The sequence below is a fragment of the Thermobia domestica genome, chromosome 2, assembly GCF_964235325.1.
Source record: "Thermobia domestica chromosome 2, izTheDome1.hap1.1, whole genome shotgun sequence".
In the NCBI taxonomy this organism is placed as follows: domain Eukaryota; kingdom Metazoa; phylum Arthropoda; class Insecta; order Zygentoma; family Lepismatidae; genus Thermobia; species Thermobia domestica.
In genome coordinates this window covers 132720008-132740193 of record NC_137455.1, presented here as the reverse complement: position 1 = coordinate 132740193, position 20186 = coordinate 132720008, and the positions used below count along the sequence as shown (strand labels likewise).

General features: G+C 37.5%; 1 protein-coding gene across 1 annotated transcript; it reads right to left on the bottom strand.

The window, feature by feature from the left end:
* Window positions 1-955: 955 nt before the first annotated feature.
* Window positions 956-4305, bottom strand: LOC145679171 (uncharacterized). The gene is made up of 2 exons (XM_081749762.1): window positions 3261-4305; window positions 956-996 (listed from the first exon to the last, which is right to left on the bottom strand). The coding sequence occupies exons 1-2, from the start codon at window positions 4303-4305 to the stop codon at window positions 956-958; spliced, it is 1086 nt and encodes a 361-aa protein (XP_081605888.1).
* Window positions 4306-20186: the final 15881 nt, after the last annotated feature.

The window sequence follows — 20186 nt, the reverse complement described above, 5'->3', positions numbered from 1 at the left end:
ATGTGCGTATGTCTCTTGAACAAAGAAATCAGTTTCTTTGCTGTGCCCATTCTCCCTCATAGAGCATTCGATAGCAAGGTGTTCTGAAGAACTTGTAGTCCACGGATTGATTCATACGCCGAACCAGTTTTAATTCTTGAGCACAAGTAGAAAAGGCAAAAAACGAATCTAGACGCATGAACTTTAGAGCTAAGAAGTATGGCCGAACTAAAGGTATGGGTCATTACGTAATTTGTTTAAAGAAACAATAAAACGGAGGAAAGTTGTGTTGTCTGTGTCTAGGAATGAAGTATAAATAAAAGTAGAAACTACACTTTTGTCGAGAATTTCTGTCGCATGTCTTTCAAAATTACATAAATAGAAATAACTCTTTCTTATGATAGAAAATGTTAAATTTCTTCTTTGAAATATGCAGAAAAAGGAAACCACATATTTCCAAATATATATATATATATATAAATTAAGAAATAAAGAAGTTATAATTAATAAAATAAATCTTCGAAACTCATCCCCAAATTCCAAGCTCCATTTTTGTAATCGTGGCAAACGCGCGGCGAAATTTACAGAGAGAAGGGGAATTTTATGCTTTAGTAGAAATACAACGTAAATCTTTAATGATGTTAGTTTCTATACATATTGCACAGCTCTAATAATAATAGATATTAAACATTTTATACGTAAACAAACAAAGAAATAAGCTAAAAAAATATGCGAAGCGATCAGGCAGTTTGTGGTAGTGATTTTCTAATATGCGTTTACTAAAAGAATGAACCTTAATATATCTTCGTAGAGTAGACGGTTAGCGCACGCTCCCCAAGTTTTTTGTTTTTTATCCACGATCATAGGTTCGAATCCCATACCTTACGCTTTTTTTTTTAGAATAGATTGATTCTGTCAATTTCTTAAATAGCAATGTTTTGTTTTAATAGTGTTGCTTAGTATTATCGTCTTCATTCTAGTTGATTTGAATGTTTCTAAATAATCCAGAATAACGTCCTTTAAATAAAGTATTACAATTATCAAGAATTTTATAAAAAAGGAAACCATTTCTGATAATTATCCTAACCGGAAGGGGAAACTTAAAAATATTTGAAATAATAATTAACATATGACTAATTTTAATGAAACATTACTAAAATAAAACAATTACTCTTAATAGTGTCTAGAAGTAATTTGTAGAAAACGGACTAAAATAGTGAACATGAACTCTTAGTTGTCAATTAAAAGTGTAGTTGCGATAGTTCTAAACCCAAATTGAATATTCACTGTTTCATGAAAATAATAAACATTTTACAAAAATAATGATCTTTAGGCTGTATCGTAAATCTTTTAGTAAATAAATAAAATACAAATAGTAAATAAATAATTTAATCACTGTGACTCGATAGCTGATTCCGAGGGTGAAGATAATAAATATTACTACAAACTGTTACAAAGCTAGAGGTCGAAGTGGGTCAGTGGAAGCCGGTGGGTGTAGCTGAACAGCGTGAGGTGTTAGACTGTAGTGTTGACAACGGCTTGAGCGGCTAGGCTCACGGCTCAGTCACCATCGAGAAGTGAGCCGAGTCCACACCTCACCCTACTGAGCTGGCTCGAGTCCAAGGCTCAGTTGCACCAAACCGAGCCGAGGCAATGGCTCACCCCAGCGGAGCCGCCTCTAGCCGAACGCTCACCTGAGCCGAGTCGAACAGAGCCATTGGCTCACCTGAGTCGAGCCTAACCGAGGCAATGGCTCATCCCAACCGAATCGGCTCGAGTCAATGGCTCACTTAAGCTGAGCCGAACCGAGCCGGTTCGAGCTGTTGGCTCAGTTGAACCTAGCCGAGCGGGTTGACATCATTATTAGACTGATGATCATGAGGTTTTCGAGTCCCTCTGTAGTAGGAAGGGAAGAATTATAATTGTCCTCGATGTTTCTGAATTCATGTCCCTGTCGATTCGAGGGGTCCTGAAATGTGATTGAATGGAGAATAAGTCAGGAAGTTATAACAAATGTATAGCGGTCACCTCTGGTGCATAGAGTCCTTCCGTGATTTTTAAATTCTAAAATTTCGCGATACATCTTATGAGACAGTGCAAAACATGGAAACATAGGAAGGTCATACGCAGGTTGGAGATAAAGCTATAACAATTTCGATACTTCGATATGTATATTAAGTGAGATGATGTAATCAGTTCTATATCCCAGCAACTTTTACTCTTCTAGTATCCCTCTCACTGCTCACGTTCCCATTAAACATCTAAATTAAATCGTGCTCAGGGTCCCGGGTTTGATTTCTGGCAGAAAGGCATTGCAATTTGAACACATTCCGGTAGTTCAGATTATCTTAAACTATAGGTTCTCGTTACAAATACTTTGGCACTGAAAAGAAATGCTAAACTTGAGCCAACCCACCAATAAAATCAAAATCTCCTTCCTCACATATCAATTTTACAGAGATTGAAAAATTCCTCAGCTGCATTGGAACAAGGCAGAACGAGGAAAAGGAAGTCCCACCACGAATCTGAGTTGAACTTTTAGTAGGTAGACACCTTGTCATCTACGACACCGTAATCTTTGTCATTTTAAAGGTAATATATGTGGGCCAGTCGGAAAGCTCCCGGAAATTTGTTGTAGCTCTCTAATTATCCGCAATATAAATACACATTTACTTAATCGCGTTCAAAGTAAGTGTCCTCGGAACACAGACACTTGCTCCACCGCTACTGCGATTGCTGGAAACACAGACGAGAGGCTTCTTTCGATATCTTCCGAAGTTCATCCGTCGCGTTCGATTTGATGTCTTCTACGGTGACGAAACGGGTACCGATGCTGTTTTCCTTAAAGCACTGTCACCGTTAACTGACTTTAAGGCTATTAAAGTTTCTATGTGAAGCAGATTTGCCCAATTTATACCAAAGAATAGATGTTGGCGCGTTGCTCGAACTGCGACAACGCACCAACTGATCACCACATACTCTTTCGTTTAGGTTACTGGTCGATGTAATCCTTGTGTAGGCGCTGGTTTCTTAATAATTCTTCGATGTTGCTTTGAGACTGTTCAATATATTTGCATTTTATAACACACAAGATTATATGAATTCAAAAAATACAAATAAACTTGCTATATGAACATTATTATATGTGGATTAATGCGATATTAACATAACACACGTAGCTACCGTTGCTTTCTTGGTGTCACGTTTTTACACACACACTCTCACCCCTGCTGGGGAGAAAAAGTATTAGTTTTTATGTTGCTGCCTCTTCATTTACTTACTGGCGTTAGTTTTTATTGAGAAGACTATCCATGCTAATACAATGGTGGAATCTGACCATAAAACAACCTTATCGATCTTGCAATGTAATGCTTGTATTACTTTCTGAGTTAGCTGTGCAAGTAACAAAGCTGCACAAAGTTCTAGGCGAGGAATAGTTGTCTTCTTCAAAGGTGCTACTCGAGATTTTGAACATAGTAAGTTTGCTGTGAATTTTCCATTTTTTGTACTAGATGTTACATATATACAAGCTCCATATCCATTCTGAGATCCGTCGCAAAATCCATGAATTTCTACCTGCGATTGTGTTTCTTGAATAACCTTCCGCTGAACATGTAGTGATTCCAACTCTTGAAGTTGCTGCTCAAAAGTTTCCCACTCTGAATGCAATGGGGTTGGAACTTCTTCATCCCAATTCAATTTTAATTCCCACAAACGTTGCAGAAATATTTTTGCCTTAAGAATAACTGGTCCTATTAATCCTAAGGGATCAAATATGCTCGCTACTGTAGCAAGAATAGTCCTCTTCGTGATTTGTTGAGGGATGTTTCTTGGTTTGATAGAGAAAGATAATGTGTCTTTAATGGGATTCCACAACAATCCTAAACTTCTTGTGATGCAATCATCATTTGGTTGAATGGTGAAATTTGATTCTTGAAGTTCACTGGGTATTTTTGAAAGCAGTGAAGTGTCGTTGCTACACCATTTTCTCAAACAAAAACCACCTCTTTGCAGAAGAGTTGTGAGTTGACCTTGTAATTCATGTAGTTCCTTCTTCGTGTTTGTCCCTGTTTGAAGATCATCAATATAGAAATCCCTCATTACAACTTCTGCTGCCTTAGGGAAATTCTTCTTCTCTTCTATGGCTAGTTGCTGAAGACATCTAGTGGCTAGGAAAGGAGCTGCTGCAGTACCATATGTTACAATTTTGAGTCGATATATCTTTATTGCTTCTTGAGGGTTTTCTCTCCACAGTATTTTCTGGTAGTTTGTATCTGAATCATGTACCCTAATGTTGCGATACATCTTCTCTATATCAGCTGTCATGACGTATTGATGTTGCCTGAATCTTGCTGTTATGGAAAATAATTCTTCTTGGATTGTAGGCCCGGGGTCCCGGGTTCGATCCCAGCCCCCGCCAAGTGAACTTTGTGGTGGACAAACACCGTGTGCGTGGGTTTTCTCGGGGTTCTCCCGTTTCCTCCCACTTTCTTCATTCCACCATTTCATTCATTACTCATCATCACCGTCTCGTTTAGCCTAACCGGCATAACCGTGGGACGTAAAACTTAAAGATTTCATTTCATTTGGATTGTAGGCCCGACTCTCATCGTGTCATTTAATGAAAGTCCAGACGTTGTTTTGCACGATGCATCAAATACAACCCTGAGTTTGGTAGTAGTACTGTTCTCCTTCATTACGCAATGATGGGGAAGATAGTAGTCTGGCATCATTGTATCGCTCTCTGCTTTAGTTATTTCTTTCATATGGCCCAAATCTTCGTACTCTTTCATAAACGCTATATATGCCCTTTTTTTCTCAGTATCCTTCATAAGCCTTTTTTCCATTGAATAAAGTCTTCTCGTTGCAATCTCCTTGGATTTACCAAGATTCCCCACATTTTCTTTAAAGGGAAGTCTGACGATGAATCTCCCAGTCTCGTCTCTCCGGTGTGTTTCTTTGAAGTGTCTTTCACATTCTGCCTGCTCTTGACTTAATGGATGTTTTGTTGAACATTCTTCTATCGTCCAGAATTTTTGTAATTGCTCGTGTATTTTTTCTGTTGTGGAGAGGTGACACACATTTGTCGAAATGTGTGGTTGTCTATTTTTCCCGCTACAATCCAGCCAAACAATGTTTTGTGCAAGGTTGGATACCCTGCCTTGAGTTTTATTTGCCATTCACAAAGTAAATCAAAGAATACTTCCGCCGCCAATAACATGTCAATACGCTGTGGTATGTTGAAGCTAGGATCTGCTAATTCAATGTTGGAAGGTATTTCCCACAATGGCTTGTCTACATGAACCATAGGCAAGTCTTGTGATATTTGCGGCAATATGATAAAGTCTAATGTGGCTGAATAATTGTTATGTCTTGACTTAATTGTAGCCTGAACGCTATGGCATGACCTTGTATTAGCATTACCTATACCATTTATGTGTACAACGCTATTACTCTTTGTTAGTCCCAATAATTGAACCATTCTGTTCGTTAGGAAATTGGACTGAGAAGCACAATCGAGAAGTGTTCGACACATTTGAAAATTACCCAGTTTATCTTTAACCTATACTACAGCTGTGGATAGCATAACGCTTGGTGGTCTCCTAAGATTCTGCGGTACACTGTTTGTAGAACGAATATTCTTACCTTCACATTCCTCCTCGAGTGATGTTATTGCAGCGAGCGTGTTTTGACCTTGACCTATTTCCCTTTCATCTTGTGGTTCATTCGCTCTAGTGGGCGATGGACAACGCGAGTAGTGCAGTAATGTGTTATGCTTTTTATTGCATATTTTACAATTACCTGATAAGCACTCATTTGCCTTATGCGCTCGTTTGAGACAATTTATACACAAAGAAAGACGTTTAACTTCTTTAATTCTATCTCCTATAGATTTTCTCAACAATGATTGGCATCGAAATAATTTGTGGGAGCCTTTACAGCTGGGACATGCATTGTTGTCGGAATACGTTACGTGTGCTGTCGTTGAGTAAGAACTCTTTTTGCCTGCCTTATTTGTTTGTTGATATTTGTTACTTGGAACTGAGGGTGTATCTTTAGGTCTACGCTTATTATCAACTGCGTCTAAACTTGGCAACGCTGTTGTAAAAATTGTGTCAGCTGTGACATGCTCGGTAATTCATTCGTTGATTGTGTTTTCTCCCACTCCTTATGTGTTGTATTGTCTAGTTTGGTCGCAATCAAATAAATAAGCAATGCATCCCAGCTTTCTGTCGGTTGACCTAATGATTTTAAATCCCTCAAATGTTTTACCGTGCTGTCTAAAAGAGATTTAAGCGAAATAGCCGACTCACGTTTCACCATTGGCATTTCAAATAAAGCTTTGACGTGTTTGTTAACAATATACTTTTTGTTTTCAAAACGTTCTTTGAGTAAAATCCATGCTACGTCATAGTTTTCAGAAGAAATTTCCAAGGCTTGTATTACTTCAAGAGCCTCCCCACGTAGAGAAGAACGCAAATAATGAAACATTTGGACTGGCAGCAATGTGCTATTGTTAGGCAGTAATGCCTGAAACGTGTCATAGAACGACAACCACTCATCGTAGCTTCCAGAAAAGGTCGGAAGGTTTATCACTGGCAACCTAACTGATGGGTTAGAATTGCTTGCTTCATTGTTTTCATTTTTCTTTGCACTGGAGCTGTGTTAATTTATGAACACTTCCGTCTTAGCTGCTAAATCAAAATAAGTACTCTCGAATTGCTCTCTTTCTTGCGTTTCCTGATCAATTTCTGATGAACCCTGTAACATTTCTATTTCGGATTGTATTGCATCAAATTCATCATAGCAATGTTTTATTTTCTCGTAACGTAACACTAACTGCGTAATATTCTGATCTTCTGTAAAGCTATCTACAATCGCTTTAAAACGTGTGAGTTTGGCCTTAATTTGACCTCTCTTGAAAACTAATTCTTTCATTCTGTCCGTCATGCTTCACTCAAATTAAATACACTTTTAACACTTACGTTCTAAATGAGGCTTTGCTATTACAGGCTTATTTTGTATAAGTGATACAAGGATAATATTACATTGAAATATGCACTCACTACCTACCTTGTTAACTGCACTGTAGAATCCTGATCCGGCGTGGAGGACCATTTGGTCGATGTAATCCTTGTGTAGGCGCTGGTTTCTTAATAATTCTTCGACGTTGCTTTGAGACTGTTCAATATATTTGCATTTTATAACACACAAGATTATATGAATTCAAAAAATACAAATAAACTTGCTATATGGACATTATTATATGTGGATTAATGCGATATTAACATAACACACGTAGCTACCGTTGCTTTCTTGGTGTCACGTTTTTACACACACACTCTCACCCCTGCTGGGGAGAAAAAGTATTAGTTTTTATGTTGCTGCCTCTTCATTTACTTACTGGCGTTAGTTTTTATTGAGAAGAACGCTCAATTCTGAACAGTTACACTACTCGTAAACTGACTGTTATGACCTGTTCACACTTAATTCATAATTATTATCATATGTGTCATATTCATAATTAGGGAACCTAAGGACAACATTTCGAAAACGTTTTAATTGCCCCTCGTAATATTCCATACTTCCATTATAGACACATCATATATGTGGATTTTCTCGGGGTTTTCCCGTTCTCTCCCATTTTCTTTATTCAAACATTTAATTCATTATCATCACCATCATTTCCTTTAGCCTCGGTGTATAATTGTAGGACGTTCAGCTATATATTTTATTTTATTTCATTTCCATAATAGGCTACTTTCTGAGAAGAAAAGATTGATTGATTGATTGATTTTGAGTTTTACGTCTCGTTCAGCAGCGAGGCTATAAGAGACGTGGACCTACTGATTAACGTGGAATCCGAACCACATGAGCTTCCGCCGGGAATTGAACTGAGAAGAAAAGACTTTTACATTGGGCTGTTAAGATCGTTACCTCCCTATCATCTTAGTTACTTCTGTTGATGTTATTACATTTATTAACGATGTTGAAAGAGTAAAGTTTAATCTTTTATATTCAGATAATCAAATTTAAATAATAAGCAAGTAAAGGCAATTTTTTCTCACATTTAAAAAATGGTATTCTCAAAATACAAGTGAAGTATAAGAAAACTGGAATTTTATATTTTAAAAGAGGCCAGCTACGGTAGCTTTAATTCAAAATGGCCTACGTGCAGTGCTGTACACTACCGTTTGACCCACAATAAAGGGTCAGATGAAAATATATATAAACAGTGGTTATAGCTATCGGCAATGACTCTCCGTTTATTGTTAGAACGACGTGAAATATCAGGTAAAAATATATAAAGTTATAAACTGTGATTCAGATAACGGGAGACCGGATTGTTAGCTTATTCTTGAATGGCGTGAAATCTATTACTTGAAGTTATGTAGTGGCTACCTAGCAATTATCAAAGACTGAAAATAGCTCGTATATTATATTTGTAAAGTGTTAAACCTTTTTCTAACCATGCTCAATTGTATTAACTCAATCACGTGAGCAGAAATATTATTGCCATTGCTAATTGGGTAGGTCTCCCGGTCTTTGTAAAGAGAAAGTGTAAATTTTAGAACATAATATCAAACGATCCCTTGGAAATTTATTTTTGACATGTCAATAATTAAATAAAGGAATTAAGCTTGGTGTAGGGAAATTACCATATTTTATCTAATCTTTTTAGAGTTCATTTACGCAACTCTTCACACTCTATACTACCAGTTACTTGATAAATTATTTATTTTTTCATATTATTTAGATTTAATCATATTTGTTCTCTCTATGTTCATTCCAACAACCTTTAAAAATGCTATTATATAATACTGCATTTCTACATTATGCAACACTATAAACTTATTAGTGCGGTCCGTAAGTGCAATAATTTGTATGAATCGTGCATTCCCGGTTACCAGCACGAAATTTGGTCAGAGTGTTTAACGCGACATGTAAATGAGAAAAAAGCCGGGAGACAGCTTCTCAATATGTTTCGTGTGACTGGGTGCCATCTTGAAAAATGGCCTACTTTTTACAAGTTCCTCAATTTTTGTCCGATTTACACCGTCTTTGCGCTCAAATTCACAGGCAAAACGATTATAGAAGACTGTGAACTGCTAGACAATAACAGCAATAGCTTTAATTTCTTGAGGGGGGCTAGTGAAAGGGCACAGGTATTCTGGGGGGGCAGTTATTTTGTGTACACCAAAAATAAGACTATTGTGTTACTTGACCTATATATCAAGTCAACATCTCTGGGAAGAAAGCTCACGACAGGCCCGCATTCACGGGGGTCAAGGGGGGCCACCCCCTAAATTTCTACTGCCTCCCTAAAGTTTTCATGGTAGGCTTGCAAGAGCAGATATCACAGTTAATATGGTTGGATCGGGCCCTCTAACTTCTACCGTCCCCCTACATTTTTGCGATGGCTACGAGCCTGGCTCACGATGCTACCAGAGGGCACTTGCCCCTTCTTCCCATCTGATGTCATCCTGGTGTATTTAAGGAATTTTCTAAGGGACATTTCACCAGTAGGAAATCTTACCGCCACTTTTCACGTATGTCAGACGACCAGCTTCACGAACAGAATAACAAACTGATAAAAGAAAGTGGTTCTCTATGGGTAGCTTCCGATAACCCATTTACTCTTTTGAAAAAAATAGTCAGTTGTCCCGAAATCGCTTATTTACTGGCTGAGTATGAACACAGCTACTCTGCTGAGTTGCACGTATCGAGATCACATCACGAGGACACGGATGCATTCCAAAGCAAGTACAGGAAACATGTGAAGAACCTAATTGATGTACTTCGTGATACCGGTAATCCTTTTCAAGAAGAACATCTGTCTACAGTTGGGTTCACTAGACGTATAGCACTAGAAGATTCGTGCCAGTCTGTCCGCATCGCAGCTACCACAGGAACCAAAATGTATGGGGACTTCGTTTATAACCTCTAATGACATGCAAGCAGTCTATACACGATGTTATAAAGAAAGTTAATATGCAGCTTTTCAACTGTAGCTCGTTGAAAGTTCATTGCAAAGATAAGATGAAACTTGCTACTGCATACAAAGATTCTAACCTGCTCTGCAAGATGTTCATAGCATGTCAGGAAAGGGAGGGCGATATCAGAGAATTCTTTTCTCATGAGAACACAACTTATCCTCCATCAGTATCTGAATTTGGAGATCTCAGACTTCCTACCTCTAAATCAGGTATTTTGAATTTTTTTGAAAAATTTGTTGGTTGTACAAGTACTATCAACCCCCATTGGTCTTGTCTTGACGACGATGGAGCGATGCTGGTACACCAACTGCAACCAGGAGCAGCAAAAACATTTGCAGAATATGCCACAGTTGTGAATAACTGGGTTTCTTTCCCACTTCGAGACACTAAACGCTTAGACGTGGTCTTTGACCGCTACATTGAAAAGAGCTTGAAAACACAGATGCGTCAGAAGCGTGGGCAGGGTGACCGCTTTGTTGTCAAGCCAACGGGGCCGCTTCCAAAAAATTTCCAGAAGTTCCTTGCAAACGATGACAACAAGGAAAGGCTATTTCATTACCTCGCCGTAACAATAACTGCAGCTGATATTTCAGAAAGAGAAATATTCTGCACAAGAGGAAATCAAGTCTTATCCTCTTCCTCAGACTTAGATATTACTGGTATTTCTCCCTCATCCCACACAGAAGCTGACGGAAGAATCCTTCTGCACGTCCGCCACGTCGCCGAGAAGGGACACAAAAATATTACAGTTCGTACAGTTGACTCCGATGTTGTTGTTATCGCTCTCTGTGCGTTTCTGCATCTATCGCCCACTCTGAAGAAACTATGGGTTGATTTTGGTTCTGCAAAAATGCGACGTTTCATTCCTATACACACCATGTGCACGAACTTACCTTCTGGAACGATAGATTTGCTGCCGTTTTTTCACAGTTTTACGGGCTGTAACATAGTGTCAGCCTTCCTTGGCGTTGCAAGACAAGCGTATGGAATACGTGGATGGCGTTTAGAGAAGTGGATACAGCTTTCCGGAAACTGTCAGTTGTTCATTCTCACGATGTTGTAAGCTACCAATCTCGCATGCTAATCCAGCGATTTGTGACGCTCATGTACGACAGATCAAGTACTTGCGAGGAAGTCAACGAAACCAGACGAATTCTATTCAGCAAGAAAAATCGCACAATAGACAGAATACCTCCAACCGAAGACGCATTGAATCTCCATACAAGAAGAGCAACTCTTCAGTGCAAGATCTAGAGACAGTTCCTCGAAAAGGATGTGCATGATGTCGAACCCCTGAACTGCGGTTGGAAGGAAATGGATAACGGACTTGGTCTTAACCTGTGTGGACTACGTTGAGGAGTATGTCTGATAACAATCGACAACTAGTGACATACCGTTGCAAACTGCGCTGTACTGGGAAATGTACTTGTATTAAGAACAGCCTCGTCTGTACGTTGCTTTGCGAATGTGAAGGACAATGCTCACAGTGATATCACTATGAACACAGCAGCTGAACTTTTTTTTTTATTGTGAAAGTGTATATGAGTTATGTAGATATGTAACATTGTAGCAAACGCATTAAAGTTGTAGAATGATAAACTGCATTAGTTTGTACTTGATATACAACACCTCTAGAATAAAAACTCACAGTGAGGTCGGGTGACCGGAGAGGCCATTCATGCAGTTTACCCTTATGGGACCTTGCCTTTTAGGTAAATTATAGAGTTTCAGTCAAGCAGATATGGCAACGAGACTATTTATCATAGGATCATGGTTCATACCTCGTTTTTTTTGTAATGAAGCTGCGTTTCCAACTGTACTAGTCAAATTTTCCTATTTTGTACCTAAGGCGGGAAATTCCAGCCCAAAGTGGGAAAAAAGGAAATTACAAAAAAAAAAATGGCACCAATATCTCCCCTCGAACATGCAAGTGGTACATGACACGAACATGCAAGTGGTACCAAAAAACTTCGCTTTATAGTGAATAGAATGAGGTATGAAGAAAGGTCCCTAAAAATTAGTGTAGATGCTCTAGCCGATTTACCAATTTCCTCCAATAATACATTGTCAGTCAATTGTTTTTCAATGAGGTTCAGCATAAAGACTATTCTTCGTAGGAACATGAATCATACCTTGTTGTCTTTGGAATTAATCAAACTTTCGAGTGGTACCAGTCGTATGTGGGTACCATGTGCTTTAGGAGGGAAAATTACTTCCAAAGGGAAATTTTGTCAGAAAAATCACTCTTTTTCAAGTTTGGGCCCCCCTCCCCCCTGGATTAACGCTTGGATCTCAAAATCGCGTAAAACATACTAAATTGTGTATTTAATATCTGTGGAAAACATAAATCTCATATCTTGAAAATTAAGGGCGTAAAGAAAATTCACTCACGTGGAAAGCATAACCCATACTACTTTAAGGTACTACTTTAAGGGAAAAACAAAACATCCCTGACACGTCCCTATTTATCCGAGGATCATAATTCCCAAAAGATTTTGCGTCAAATTAGGGTAGCTTTCATTGGTACCACTCACATGTCCCTATCGTGTCCTTGAGCGGAGAAAATCCCGAAAAAGGGAAATTTTTCCAGAAAAAATCTAATTTTTTCAATTTGGACTCGATTTTCTCGCTTCTGATACACAATAGGGAAATTGTAATAGTACAGTTGGAAACAGTACTTCATTACAAATACAATGAGGTACGAACCATGATCCTAGAATAAACAGGAACGTGTCAAAAAATTCCCAAAAAAGCTCTAAAATTTACCAAATTTTTTCTTTCTCAGTGTTCGTGACGTCACCACCCGTAGGCATCGCACGTGTGAGTGAAAAATGCCCATGAAACACGTTGTATGATGCTTCCACGCTCGAATAAATGCAAAAAACCCAGTGTGAAAAGCTTAAAGCTTAACTAGAGATTTATAAGGCAAATTTCAAAGGTCGACGATATGGTACAGATCTGTTCCATTGGTCTCCAAAGGGTTAAATGATTAAAATCGGAAAATTTTTGCTACTAACTGTTTCTTTTTCTGTTCTGCAGCAGACTGGAGAAGAATAAAAGTGTTTTATAAAGCTTTCATGTAAATATTTAGATTAAGTTGCTAGAAGTTAGCCATTTTCCAATATGGCGTCCAGTGTCGACCATAATGATCCTACGAACTGTCTCCCGGTAATTTTCAAACCTTGATTGGACATGTAACAAAATGGCGAACTTTCATGCTGGTAACCGGAAATGCAGGATACTTACGCTAACATACCACACTATATATTTTGCAAGTTAAATGACTACTTCTTTATACTTGCATTTGGTACCACCATGCCCATATTATATATTGAGTTGGTAAGATTGAAATGTTAGTTTATTGTCTGTTGAGAAACTACCTTTTGTAACGCAACTAAAGATGGAACGACGTAATGTGTACCACGTCTAGATCTCCGTACATACACAGCAAACAGGATGGGATGCCTAGCCAGTCAAGAGGTTATGGTTTGTTTAACTTGGTATATGCTCCCTGGAGAACATATATTTGCGAGCGACATTTGTTTACGAGTTCAAAGTACGCCGTTATGTAATTTAGCCTTGAAACTCATCAACTGCGCTCAGGGGTGGTTTAAAAATGATAATAAAATCTTTTAGTTTAACGTCCCATGAATGTGCACTTTAGGTGAAGGGACATGGAAGTTAAAACGAGTGAATAATGATGGAATAATTGGTGGAATGAGGTAATGAGAGGAAATGGAAATGGAAATATGGGTAATGGGAGCAAATGCAGCAATTCTTGATTCCTAACAGGCGAGCAAATGTTGAGCACGATAGGTTAACTTTGACCCTCTAAATCTGATTACTATTAGTAATGCCTACTGCTGTATCATAACCTATCTTCTATAATGCAAACCCGTTTCCCTGCAGAACGTAATTTTTTCTATTGTTATTCCTGTTGTCTGTGGTTTCTTTGTGGCTCATTACAGGTACAATGGGTACAATTTTAAGCAACTTCATTTTGGACTTTTGCACAGCTAGATTGTGCATTTCGTCCAGTGTGCGACAGTATGTTCTGATTACCTTCTCATGAACAAACGGAAGTGGACTCTCGAAAAAGGGTGCGTGTAATCGCGGACGAGTTAGTCATACGCAATACCACTATTAGCCGGTTCCGCGAAATCGGTAAGGTGAAAATTTGGACTGATGGGTTCTAGATTAGTTCTCATTGGCCAACAAGGATCACTGTTAGGAGTGTGAAGTGCTCTGATTCTACGAAATAACGGGAAAGATTTCCTACTTATGATGAATCTAACACGACAATCATAAATAGTCAAGACAGTCTTCGATTTGATTTTGATTTTGATTTTTGATTTGGTTTTGAGTCCCTTTCAGTGGCGAGGCTGTATGAGACGGGTCCTACTGATTAATGTGGAATCCGAACCATATGAGCTTCCGTCGATAATCGAACCCAGGTTTCACAAGACAGTGTTCGGGTCATGATCAACGTCCTGAACAGTTTCAAAGTTCTCCACTTGCAAGTATTACTTTTGGTATAATGTTCTATAATGGAGTTGGTCCACCGTGTAATTCTCCGTCATGTCAAGGCAAAATCTTCAGTAAGGATCGTTAGAGTACTGAATTCCAGGCAATACTTAAAAAAATATATCCTCTAGCATCCAGGAATACGTAACATACATGGTGCTCTCATTGGTTGGTTGATTTGTGGTTTAGCGTCCTTTCAGTAGTGAGGCGTGGACCTATAGCTTAAAGAGGGATCCGAATGACACGAGGTCTAACCAGGAATCGTACCCGATCCTCCAGCGCGAAAGACGCATACGCTAGCCATGTAGCTACGAGGGAACTTTATGATGTTCTTATGTTGGACAACATTTCACATCACATGTTACTAAAACGGAAAGACGTTTCAAGTCTCCACGAATAGCAATACGAAACTCTTCCTTACTACTGTATTCTCATGGCGTCTTTTCTATCTATTATCACCTCTCCTGGGGTGTCAATCACTTCTCTGGAGGGAAGAACTCTCCTGATAAGAGCGGTGCAACGTTCTTCTAATCGCAAACTCTGTACTTTTTTCGTCATGGAATCCCAATCATTGACTGAGCGATGACTGCATCTGGAAACTAAAGAGGTATTGTACTTTTTTCAATTTTTGGACTTTAAAAATACACTATTTTAGTTTGGCATTTCAATCGTACAAAACCAGAGTAAAAGTACCCATGTCACTATGAAGTATGTGTACCTACCCCATCAGGAAGTCGCGGTCGGAAAAAGGGATTGCCGCCGTCGACGGTGGCGGGCCACCGTAGGCAGCTAAAACCCGTCCGCGGCGGCACAACGATCTACTTGCTCAAATTTGCCGACCTTTTGCCGAGGTGGCAAGCGGTCGAAAATACTAATGCAAAACTATTCGGTGGAGCAGTCGGCAAAACAGTCGGAAAGGCCTCTTTCTGACCCTCTGCCGACTCCTTATGCCGGCCTGTTGTCGACAGCGGCGACGGCGCATTTACTGCGCCTTTACGGCTGTTTGCTGACTGCTCGACAAGACAACTTTCTGACGGCGGCGCCGGCGCATTTAATGCTCATTTCCGGTTGTTTGCCGACTGCTCGGCAAGGCAACTATCCGTCGCGATCGAAAATCGCGCTGAAAGACGCCGGCGTCCGGCGCCGGCAATCCGATCGCGGCATCTGTCTGCATGGACAAATTGTCCAACTGTAGATGGCAGAATGTTGATGGGGTATGTACGAAGGGATCACCTTTATATTTTCAGAACTTTAAGTAATTCACCTAGAATTATTAATTACTAAAACAAATTATAACACTCCATTTCAGTATTTATTGCAAACTACATATTTGAAACCTTTTGTGTACTGAAGGTATACAATATGCAACTTTGTTATAGTATCCATAATGTTGCTTAAAGCAATAGAAACAGTCAATTGAAAATACTATTTACTTGATAAACATCCGGCAAATAGGAAAAATGGTTTCAAATTTGTCTACGAGCTTTATATTTATCAAAGTTTTCAAAACATTAATTTAATTAAAACACTTTTTATCACTTATTATTAATGCGTATTCTGTATTTGTACTACAACAAAAAAAAAACAATAATATTAATTAATGATAAATATGCTTGGAGGAGTTATCAAATTCATCTACAAATAATTTAACGAAATATAAAGTAGTGTTTCTAATTTAATAAAGTAATACAGGTCTGTTAGTAAATTAAGCAAACGAGAACATCAAAAGTGATTTAATCAGACCAAAGGTTGACTGTAATGTTCGTGTAAATAAGCAGAATCATGGTTAAATAAGTTATAGGTTTAGAGTCTTAAGTAATTTAAAAGGATGATTCAGAAGATTGGTTGTTTGATTTATGATTAATGGGAATATTAATTTCAAAGTTATTTGTTCTGTAGCCGACATATGCTTCCCTTAAAGGTCTTCCAAAGTAATAAACAATGCTCAAAAATCATAATAATTCAAAAACCTTAAATCTGAACTACCTCAATGAAATAAGACCAAAATGAAAATACGCAGCTATACAAAATTAAAACAAAATTTGTGATAAAGTTTAAAGGATCAATAGCAAACAAGAAAACATAACAAGGGAAGTAACTGAAAATAATAATAATAACAATAATAAATCAGATCATGGGAAATGCTAAAAAGAAAGGTCTCATAGAACGTACATGAAAAATAAATTAAAAACTATCCCTTGCGGTAGCTTTAGTTCTAATGCGGCTTAAGCCAACTGTTTCTCGTAAAGATATAAGTGTGTTTGTGAAGGAAACTGTTCATAAGTTGTTCCTTATTTCATGTTAGTGTACAAGAAAACAAATTTAACACTGCCTGTAACTGAATATGCAGCGTAATCGCATGTTGTTCACTAGATTTATGGATAGCATCAACCTGAAAATGAATCGAGTGGAAAGGATGAAAATTCAGATAATTAAACTTGGTTTTTACTATGAGGAGAATAAGCAAATGTATGAAAATTTTACACTTTTATTTTCAAATTGTAAATGGATTGAACACAAAGGAACACGAAATAAATTTAAAAACTTTGGTTTCTGTTATATTACAGCAAGATGGTTAAAAGAATTAAAAGAACGTCTTCTATAATAATCCATTAAATATGTCATTAGCAAGTGTAAGTGTAAGAACCTAAATAAAAGGAAGTCAGTGTATAATAATAATAATAATAATAATAATAATAATAATAATAATAATAATAATAATAATAATAATAATAATAATAATAATAATAATAATACACAATGATGTTACTAACGATAGGCTAGAAGTAATAAGAACTAGTGATGTGGTTGGTAGAAACAAGCGAAAGTTTTCCTTTTAATTGCAGGATTTATCGCCTTAATTTTAATCAATTTCAATCCGAAACAACCCGAGTGATTTATACTGACATATACAAAGTGTTTCAAAACAACACCAACAATGTTTAGGAGGTGATTCCTGATACCAAATTTAGAAAAAAATAGTTTATATGATCTTATGGTGAAAAGTGCTTAGTTTTGAGCTACGGCCGACCGAAAGCGAATTAAATCAACGCTGCTATACGCATTATTCCGAACACGAACAACTGTGGAGTGAATTCCAATCTCGGCGTAAAGAAGTCGCACTTATGTCATCCAAAGATACATATTTCAGTAATGTTCAATGTGTGCGCAACGAATTTCCAACGGGCCATAATTCCCAGATATTCACCTAACAGAATAATCACATATATTGTGACATAAAGGTGCATCCAAAGTAGTCAAAACTTAGGCCTTTACAGCAGTGAATACCAAATGCGTCAGTGGGAAGCCGGATTCGCGATGACGCATTTCGTATTCACTGCTGTAAAGGTTTATATTTACCTAGTTTGGGTCATGTTTGAGTCAGAGCATATCTGAGGATTCTGTTGGGAGCATGTCTGGGAATCATGACTTGTAGGGAATCCCTTGTGCACGTATTTCATATTGCTGAAATATGCGTTTTTGAATAGCGTAGTTTTGACTACCTTTACGCTGATATGGACCACCATTCCATGGTTTATCGTGTTTGAAGTAACGAATGTTGGAATATAGTTTGTTCCGCGCTTTTGGAAGACCCTATTGTGAAATTAAGCATTTCTCCCTATAGGTCCATATCAACTTTCTCTCTTATCTTGATGTCAGGAATCATCTCCGAAACACTGTCGGCGTTGTTTTGGAGCAATTGCCAGCGGTATTCGTGTGTTGTAGTTGCATGAAATTTAACACGTTATGACATCTTTGTCAGTGTTTCGTTGAAATATGTTCTACAGAAGAATGCATTCTTCATCATCTTACGCTTACACCATTCTTACTTACCACTCTATAAATTTATGTCACTTATATTTTTTTCTTAATATAAATTCATTTTGCTGGTATCATGTGCAACACTATTTAAACGTGTTCTATTTGGTGAAAATTTAACAATATTATTAGTGTTTAATAAAATAAGAAAGCAATTATTCAAAAAGAAGTGACATACGAATCAATAGATCCCATTCAGCTGCACAAAATGATATGCATAAGTATAAAAAGCTGATGCGCAGTATTCGAAATTTTTTTTAAAAACATGTGTTTAAACTGTATGAAATGCTACTTGTTGGGGTGATACTGATATGAAATATACTCGTAGGTCTATTAAGCTTTCCATACACAACACAACAGTAAATAATATAATCAATAAGATAAAACCTAAAATTATCATTAACTTTTATTAAATTTTTAAATTCTGTTTAACTAAAATACTGTCCATATTATTCGATAGATCACACCAAACTGAACAATATAACACTCTTGTGGGAAATTCTCATGTGCAGTTCTTGAGGGAGAAAGAGAGATTTTCATAGGGTTTAAAACTGTCATTCTTTATTCAATAATAGAAATAACAGTTTTTATTTTGCTGAAAGAAATGGTTATTTACTTGTGTTCTGTATATGCAGCAATATATATTTAACTATCAGATTATTGTTTGACTTTTGCTTTTCGTAACGATAACATAAATACATGCTACTTGTAACTTTTACGATATTCAACTTTAAAACCCATATACGCTCAAATTATTTTTTTGTGGAGAAATTTTGTGAAATTTACCATAACGAGCCTACCCTGTTCCAGAAGGAAAGTTACAAATGAATTTTCGTAAAACATACAAATTTTCGAACTTTTTTTTTTTTAATGTTGCAATAACGTATCACTAAGCATATACCAATGAGATACCGGCAGAAGCGTACTAAATAGATACCAGTGAAAAAGTTTGTGCTTTATTTTCACATTGCTAGAAAAAAACATATGTTTTATGTATGTGACAACGGTAACAAACAACCTGCTAAATTACAATGAAATAATGGTAATTACATACTGTGCATTATACCAGAACACTTAAATGTAAATATAATACTTGAATCAATCGTTTTACCTGGAATTCAAGTGTCTATTGTTTGTGCAATATGTAGAAATGTTATTCGTGCAGTGCCACTTTGGACCTTTTCGTTGTTTGCGACTTACATATGGCACACCTCAGACTTTTGATTTCAGTACCTATCATATGCTGTCCCTTACCATATTGCACTCCAGTAGGCACTCGCTTTGATGTAGGAGTTTTGACTCTTCTTGCCGGGTTGCATAGTTCTGTCACAAAGAAAGTGCCACACATATTCTGAATTCCAGGAAATCTCCTAGTTTTTCACCGTATTTTTGCTACATTGTTAGATAGAGAAAAAAGCATTTTGAACAGCAACATCAATTTCTCAAATATACCATTTCTCACTTCTTATATTTGTTCTGTGACACGCTACGTTTTGGTCCATGAGCAGGGACGTAGTGTCCATTTAGGTTATAAGGCTTAGCCTATCCATTTATTTATACATCAGCCTGAAATGTTGCTTTTGGACATTGATACAATTAATTTTATTAAAATGGATTTATTTTATGATGCACTGTTTAAACATCACGCGAGAATAGATTCAAGCTTTTGCAAGAACGCATTGTAGGCTATGGGCCGCCAGCCTTCCGCCTTTCTCATGTAATTTTGAGAATGCGGCGGTGCCGATCGCTTTCACGTCACCCTTAGCAGACGAAAACCATCAGCAATTCAACACGATGCAACGAACATGGACGAATGTTGACGAAAGGCTAGCCTTTCGGGTGTTTGGGGAAACAAAAGCGACATGA